Genomic DNA, 9,204 nt, shown 5'->3' on the forward strand with positions numbered 1-9,204 from the left:
CCCCAAACATGCACACGTTTTAAACTTGCTTTCTAACCTTTCAATAATTCAAAAGGGGTTTAGGGACCACTTTAGTTGGAACTTGGTTTAATATGTATGTTATTGTCTTAAGAGCTTCATTCCATACTGAACAAGAAAGTTTGGAATTTGTAAACATATTCCTCGTCATGTTCATTAAGATTTGGTTTCTTCTCTCAGTCACACCATTTTGATCTGGTGAGCCAAGCATGATATATTAAGGCACAATACCATATTCTTAAAGAAACTTTGCAAAAGAATCACATACTTATCAATTTTCAATGTATTTACCGTAAAATTCTTCACTTCTATTTGATCTCATAATTTTTATTTGCTTTCCACATTATTTCTCTATTTTTACCTTGAAAACTTTAAATACATTCAAATCTTTAGTCCATTAACAACATGACTTTTGTTTGAAACTAAAAGTGACCAGATATATGAGTAACTAAAACATAAAATAAAGTTCTGAAAAATATTAAAATCGTATGAGATCTTTTAATTAATTTATTTTAAAAAAAAATAAGTCTAACAGCATTCACCCAGTCCCCCACATAATCTTAATATAGAATTATACTAGATATCTTGTGTCATGTGTGTGTACTAAAAGTTACACTGTGGAGCAGTTGTTTCATTTCAAATTTAAGCATGGCAAAAAAAGTTATTTAGAAATTATTAATCAATAAATAAAGGCATGTATCAATAGTGTTTTTTAAATATTTGTTAATAAAATTTAAAAAAATAAGCTTCATACATTTAATTCAATAATTTTACTTTTTTTTATTAAACGTCCAAAACATACTTCATAAAATAATTAAGAATAAGAATTGAACTATTCCTGTCGAGTTAATTTTCAATCTCATAATCAAACCTTCACGAATTTTCAAAAATTAATCATATAACCAGATGAATTTCATCACATTACGGGAAATAAAGTTTACTTTAGTTCTACACCTTGGAGTTGGAGGAATTAATATTTAACTACCAATTTGGAAATACTTTGCTTCACACGGGAAAAAACCTCTTTCTTATAGCTAGCTTTATGTCTTACACATTCTTTGGATAAAATAAAAGTAATTTGCAATCTCAAGTCCTACACTTCTTTGTGAAAAAGTAAAAGTAAAATAATTGATTTTATTTTAATTTTGTATTTGTGATACTCAATTTGTTTATTTAAAAAATATACATAGATCACTTATATTAAAAAAAAAAAAAAAACAGGTTACACCAGAGTTTAATTTTTTATAACGCACTTTGTGAAGTTGTTAGTTAGAAGTCAATACTTATTTTTTGTAAAGAGTAAACAAAAATGTTCTTACTAAATGCATGCATGGCTTTGTCTCGCGTTACACTAATCTTCTCTGTTTCTTAAACCATAAACAATTTTTTCATATTTTATAACTGTACATATACTATATTTAAATAAATTTATTACAGATATAATTCCGAGTTATTAAATATGTAGACTAAAAAAAATTTAAAATAACTTAAGGTAAAAAAAATCAACTCATTATGACTTTATCCTTTTAAAAAAAACTCATTATAATTTTATGTCTTCAAAATAAAGACAAATATTTCAAGATCACAAAAATTCAATTGTATAAATTTTTATCATGAGCAATTCACTATGAACACAGTGCTTGTAGATACAATCAATTAGAAACATAAGATATAAGAAAATCCATATTAAGTTATTTCAATTTTATCTTAAGCTTTTAATAATTTATTATGATAAACACCGTGTTCACTCTGGACTTGACTTAGTATTGCATACAAATATTAAGAAGGATCAAAAATATTTTATTGTGTTCATTTTTCTTAAGATTTTAGATGATAAAAGGAATCATTTTTGTTTAAAGTATGATTGTTAGTAAAATGCTTAAGGAAAATTGAAGAATAAAAAAAATACAAAATCGTCAAATCGAGGTTGAAGGAGAAGGAATACAATCCAAAAACGAAATATAACAAGAAACGAAACCAACAGAAACATAAGTCAACCGTACAAACTACAATGGCTGCAAAAATTGGCAAAGCCTAGCAAGTAGCAACATGTGAAATGCTCAATCAGCGCGAGTATGGGTTAACCTAGCTATGTTCCTACTCAATCTAAAATTTGGACAAAGACCAGTCTTGTGAATTCAAATTTGGCATACATGATAATATTTGGGATAAGATCAACTCAGTCTAAAATTTTAACAGAGACCAATCTGTGAATTCAAATTTTTGGCATACCTAATAATATATTTGAGATAAGATCAAGTTAACCTGATTTGTTAGCATAATATATTAATCTTAAGATTATATGTAGTCCTTATAAAGAAAATATATGCATAATTAAATTATAAGTTTAGCGAAGTATATAGTTATAATTAAGATATATTTTAGAATATTTAAGATAAATGATATCAATATAAATATAATATCATATTAGAAAAAACATTATTTATTAAATAACAAAAATTGTATAATTAATACATTATTATTTTGAAATTTATATTTTTTTAAAGAACATATAACATTAGATTAGAACAATTCGGAGTAGAACTCGAACATACCCTTGAAATCTATCAAATCAACTCGAGCTCCATCAAAGTTCTCTCAAATTGGATCAGGTTGGTGGGACAAGATAAGTGATGAGCACCTCTATACAGCAATGTGCCAAATTAATGAGATTATTTTGATATATTGTAGTCATGCAATAGTAGTTTCTTATAAATTTTTTTAATATTATTTTTATTTTTTTCACTGTATTATCATTGTGAAATATTTATTAGATCGAACTCCAACAGAAAAATATTTATTGGATTTGTGTGGATGAATCTTTACAGGAAATTTTTGCCCCAACTAACTGACATTTAGTAAAATAATTTCTTTTAATAACAGTTTTTTTATCAATAAGACTGAATTTGAAATTTTGCTTTAAGAGTTCTAAAGTCACTTATATTCGAAACCTAGAAACGTGTAGGTGTTTTTATCCCTTTTTTATGTCAATTAATTTATTTTCGTTTTTTTACACAAAATAAATACAATTTCTCAGTTATCAATGCACCGTTACCGCGCTTTGTTAATTGAGACAATTCATGATATCATTGGGGTTTTCATCGTACGTAGCTACCACTATAGTCAAATTTGGTGATCGACATATCCCAAATGCCATCATATATGCCTTGTTTCCATCCCTGTGCTCACCGCGCCGTAATATCACCATCAGCTCTCAGATCAAATATTATTGTATGAGATCATGGATATGCAGATGGTGAATGAGTCATGGTGATAGGATTTATTATTTGTTGACTTATTAATCCATTAATCGGGTATTTTGATGTGATTTTTTAAAAAAAATGTTACATTAACGTGTATTATAATATAATTTAATCATGAAATGTAATGTGAATTATATAATCATGTCAGTTAATTAAATTTGATTATTTATTTTTTAATTCAAATTTGATAATCTTATAAAAAATTATATTTTATTTTGATTTTTAATTTAATGTTTTATTAAAAGATCACTTTATTTCTAATCCAGTAGCTTTGTTCTCTTCTCACGATTACCTGACCACCCACGACATGTCTCCTACCTCGCGGTGTTATCCTACCTCCGATTGCAAGCATGCATATTTTAGACAAAAAAGAAGGGACGGTAAAAACTAAAGGAAAAAAATAAACATAATTTGAATACTCAACGTAACTCCCCGCAAGGTAAGGGTTTGATTTGGAAAAAACAAAAACTTTTTCGACCCAGAGCAATTTTGTGAGGTTGATCCGTTATGTCCTACTCTTACTTTTTGAAGAAGAAAAATACAGTAATCTATATCAACAGTAGGTAATAAAAAGAACTGCTTAAGAAAAGAAAAGAAAAAAAAAAAGCTGCTTCAGAAAATTATGCAAGTCAATTTGCCATGGGAAAAAAAGGGTACATGTAACTATCTTCATAAACAACAAAGATCGAATTTTTAAACCACCCACAAGCAAATCTACTGCACAGAGTAACAAAAAAGTCACGGATTACTTTAATATCAAAGAAAACCAATTATTCGACCTATTTGAGAATGAACACCTAATAGGAAAAACGAGGGAGATAGAAATTAAAACGCAAATCAAAAGCAGGAGGGAACAAAGGCTACGAGATTAAAATCGAAAAGAAAGCCAATTATCCGGTGTGAGGCACGTTGTAGGTGACAAGGTAATGAGAAGGGGACGAAGGCTACGAGATTCAGAAGTAGGAAATTAGGTATTGAATTAGGAAGATTAGTGATAAAGTAATATTTTAATAAAACATTAAATTAAAACTAAAAATATAAAATCTGTAATAAGATTCTCATATTTAAATTGAAAAAAAAAATCAAATTTAATTTACTAATATATAATCCTGATGTCATTTTATGATTGGACTAAACGTAATACATATTGACATGATTTATTCTAAAGTTATACAAAATAACAGTCATCTATTAAATAATAATCATGTTTATTTTTTTCAATTCACTCTAGACTCTGAAACATCATACAGCATACATAAAATCAAATACGTATTTTTATATTTAGTTTAAATATCATTATTATATATTATTTTCATTATCATTGTCACGGTCTCTTAAAGGATCATATTGTTATAGTATACTTTAATTTTATTAAATTATGTCATTTTAATTAAAAAATAATTTATTTTCACTTATAATTGAATATGAAAGGAGTATATTTAGAAGTATATATTTTTCTGTTTGAAGCATTGGTTCAACATTTTCCACAAACATGTATGTTCCGAGTTTGTTTCTCTAAGAAGGTATATATAATGACAAAAAAGCCCAGGGGAATTGAGAAAATGGCGGGTAAGGTTTGGTTGTTGAGAAGTGAGAACTATCAGAAATCAAACGCGGACATCAATCAGTTTCAAAATAAATCAGAATCTAGAGTCTTTATATGTTAAGCCAATGGGGGAATGTTGATTAATATGTACGTTCTTAATTTTGGTGTACCGGATGAACAAGAAGTCAAAGTCATTGCACGATAGTCTTCACAAGAAATCAATAATTTGTGTATTGATTTCTTCACATTCCCTCAGATGTTGACCTATTTGAATTATCTCAAAAATATATCATACATTATTTAACGTCCTCTCTTCCAAAGTTTTACAAATTCGCCTCTTCGTCCATCCATGACAGTTGTGTGTTAGAAATGAAGATTATTTAAGATATGTTTGAGATATAAGTTTTTTTATTTATAATCTATTTTTTCAATAGTATATGACTTTTTGAATTTAAAACTAAAACATCAATCATTTTCTGAATTTCAACTCCGAAACATAAATATAAAATAATGAGAGTAAATATATAGTGGCCGAAAGCAAGCCAGCGAGGTGCATCTACTACACTAGACAGATGAGTGCTTGGTCGAATGCGCGTTGGATGGAGTGCGAGATCTTGCTCTTCACGAGGCATGCGTCAAAGTGATAAAGGTGGAAAACCCAAAGTACGAGAATGTGGTCACGATGTTGCGTCGAAACTCTATATATGTACTACTACTACGTACTTAGTTACTCTTTTTTTTTTTTAATCAGTTAGTATTTAATAAAATTATTTTTTTCAATTTTTTAATCGTTTCAATTAATATTAAATTTTTAATCAATGTTAATAATAAGCATAATGTGATATACTAATAATCTACTTTTTTTCTTCAAATTATATGTTTGTAACATATATATATTTGCACTTTAATATATATTTTTATTATCATTAAATAATAGGAGTATTTTATTCCCGTGTTTATCCTAATTCCTCGATATAATACACCGCAAAAATTAATGAAAAGCTGTGACTAGAGTTGCGTTTCATTGATAATAGAAGGGCAGTAGTGACTATTACACTTCAATCAAACAAGAAAAAGAACAAGGATTAAAAGGAAGTGCATAAGCAACCTATTCATTTTCTATATATCTCAAGTAAAGTCAACTGTTTGGAACCTAGATACACACACCCAAAAAAAATAAAAAATAAAAAAGTTGGCCTAACAACACGTGCCAAAATTGAGTAGTAGAATTTTGACACACTTTGCCTCCTTAATCAGCAGCAGATTTCTCAAAAGGGCCGAGTCTATTATCCGCTAGCCTTGACGCGTACGCAGCCTTCTTGTATTCCCACCATGTGAACTCTTTGTAGAAACTCTCTTCTCCTTTTAACATGAGTGAAGGTAAAGGTGCTATCTTTTCACACAAGGGTGGTCCTCCAAAGTAGATCATTGACAACCTTGACTTGGTTGGGTCAGCCAAAACTCTATGCTTTACACTTTTAAACCTCCCATTAGTCATTACCTGCATCGGTTTCGTCCACAACCAGATTACAAGATTTTTTTGGTAAGAAAACACACCCAAAAGCAAAATTTTTAAAATACCCCATATCAAAATGTTTGTCGGAATGTCTTTTCCAAGGAGGATAAGTGAGTCCTTTAGCGACACGTCACCCAGATATTGTAACAATTCAAGTGAATTAATCTGGCTTTTACCATGTGACAATTTCATTTATTTTTTACAATAGTGACTCTGAAGTTTAAGACCTTTTGTATTATGTTCCAACATCTTACTATGAGGCCGATCCCAGTACTATATGACACTTTTACTATATCATATATAATCTTATTTATTTTTTTCCCTTACATGTAAACTAATCTTATAAAATAAGAATTCATCCCATCACATACAGTTTATGTGATTGAGAGAGTAAAATCTATACACTAATAAATGAGATAATAAATGAAGATATGGAATATTAAATATTTAGATGAAAATATTTGAGTAAAAGCATTAATAGTACCTGAAGAGTGTCACCAACATTGATGAAAAAGGAAGTTTGATCAGGTGGGACAGAAACCCAAGTGCCATCTGTGAGACAGATTTGCAGGCCTGAGGTGCTGTTAGATCTCAAGACAGAAATTATCTGTGGGTCTGTGTGCTCTCCAAATCCAACCAAATTCCTTCCGTTCAATGCTTGCACCTCCGGGCATGGCGGGTAGTGGTTAAGTCTGAAGCAAGAATCACTCTTCTCATCCTTCAGCAACCTACTCAACACATTCCTCTGCGTTATCCCCAATCCCTCAGCCATCAATTCCAACACCTCATAGCACATGTTCTTCACCGCTCTAATGTATTCCTCCACCACCGCCCTGAAAATCAATGATGCCACACACAAAAAAATGTGAGTTATTTCTCATAAAGTTAAGGTGATTTTCTATTTAAATGTGAGAACTTTAATATATGCCTAATACCATTTTAAAATGGGTCTGATTAACAGTACTTCTTTTAAAATGGGTCTGATTAACAGTACTTTTTAAGTTATTGGTCAAAAAATTAAAAGAAATAAGTATTTAGTCTGTAATTCATATAAGAATATATAAAAAATATAAGCAACATAATTTTACGTTTCCAATAAAAATATTTATATTTTAAATTTCTTTGTTAGAAATTCCTTAATCAATGTCATGCGACACCGGTTAAGATTTGTCTTTGGAAATTTGAAGTTTGGCATATATGATCATGTTAATGAATAAATGTGGGACTTGGTGTTTCTTTTTGTTAAAACAGAGAAAAACAGGGAACTCTGTTTTACCTGAAATTCTGAGGACCTTCTCTGAAAATGAACTGTGACTTGGGGGAGATGACATCAGGGTTGGTGTTGAGAAGGAGGTATTCGACCCAACCGACATCGCCGTTAGGGCCAATCCTCTTGCTGCCGTAGCCAAAAGGGTCAGGGGGACCAGCCCTGTCTTTCTCGGATTGAGGTTTTTTGAAGAACCCGAGGGTTTCGTTTTCCAAATTGGCCATGAACTGTAACGGAACACCGTGGTTCACGAGCTTGAAGAAGCCGAAGTCCCTGCAGGCATTGACTATGTGGGTCTTGGCATCGGGGTCCGTGAGGTCGACCACAGGAATCCCCGCGAACAAGGGCGTGGGCTTGCATGTTTTCAGAAGGAAAAACTGGTTTAATGCTGGCTGAGACAGAACAACCATGGTGACAACTAACAACGTTGTTATCAGAGAACAGTGAAAATAAAAACAGAACAAGAAAAGAGAAAGAGGGGGGGAGGAAATGGGTAAGAAGAGAGATTGAGAAATATTGCTAATGCATGAATGAGAGGTAAGAAAGAGGCGTTACGAACTATATAGAGGAGACATCTGGCTCTCACTGTCCCCTACGCATTCGCAGTTATAGTATCGAGAGAGGAAAGGGTCTATGTGTGATTTTTCATCTTTTTCTCCTATTTTTCTTTCTTTCCTTTTTAATATTGGTTTCTACTACTACTAGTACAATCTTTTTTATAAATCGAAATGTATTTGCTTTTGAAAAGGCAGCTTCTGAGGATATTTGTTCACACTTCTTCGCTTTACACTAAGCAATGGATAGCCAACTTCCTTGTCATCCAATAGAAAATTTTCTGTCGGCCAGCCACACCGAGTTCTCTCTCTGAATAACAAACTTGCTTTTCACTAGCTATTTCTAAGGTTGCAATAATATAGAGAACCTAGCACGTTTTTTCTAAAATCAATTATCTATTGTCATAAAAGAAAATTTTATATATTAATATAGAGTAATATAATTGGTAAATAACTTTGTATTTATATTTTAAGTATGTATTTAGGTTTTGGAACTTCAAGTCTATCCATTTATATAGGTTGAAAAAGATATATAATACACATACAACACAATAATAATATGTACTTATATTATTTTGTATTTATTTATCTCATCTGTTTTATCATTTATCACATTTCAATTTTTTTCTTTTTCTTCTAACTTAATTGTACACCTTGTCATACAACTACCATTTATCTTATTATTATTATTGACAAAACTTAGATGTAACACCTCATATACTTTTGGTGTTGTTTTTCGATATGAATCAAGTTGCATATCAATATAAAATTTGTTTTTTAAAACCTTAAGTTTAATTAACCCTTTATATTGCAAGAATGTTGTTGTTAATTATAATAGACTCGCAATGACAAGACTAAGAATTTAATTTTGATTAGATAATGATTAGACCAAAAGAATCTAATTCAACATCGAACCATTAATATATTGCAATTTGTTAAGACAAATCAATACATTATTTTTTTTAAAGCAAATCAATACATTATTATTTCCTATATAGAAATAAATCATCAATTCAAGAATATTCCTAATTATTAAGTGC

At 30.0% G+C, this 9,204-nt stretch overlaps 1 protein-coding gene across 1 annotated transcript; it reads right to left on the reverse strand.

Annotated features, from left to right (window-relative positions):
- Nucleotides 1-5,824: 5,824 nt before the first annotated feature.
- On the reverse strand, nt 5,825-8,169 carry GA2OX8 (gibberellin 2-beta-dioxygenase 8). The gene is made up of 3 exons (NM_001255510.3): nt 7,620-8,169; nt 6,828-7,176; nt 5,825-6,328 (listed from the first exon to the last, which is right to left on the reverse strand). The coding sequence occupies exons 1-3, from the start codon at nt 8,018-8,020 to the stop codon at nt 6,077-6,079; spliced, it is 1,002 nt and encodes a 333-aa protein (NP_001242439.2). The 5' UTR covers nt 8,021-8,169; the 3' UTR covers nt 5,825-6,076.
- Nucleotides 8,170-9,204: the final 1,035 nt, after the last annotated feature.

The sequence above is a fragment of the Glycine max genome, chromosome 15, assembly GCF_000004515.6.
Source record: "Glycine max cultivar Williams 82 chromosome 15, Glycine_max_v4.0, whole genome shotgun sequence".
Taxonomy (NCBI): Eukaryota; Viridiplantae; Streptophyta; class Magnoliopsida; order Fabales; family Fabaceae; genus Glycine; species Glycine max.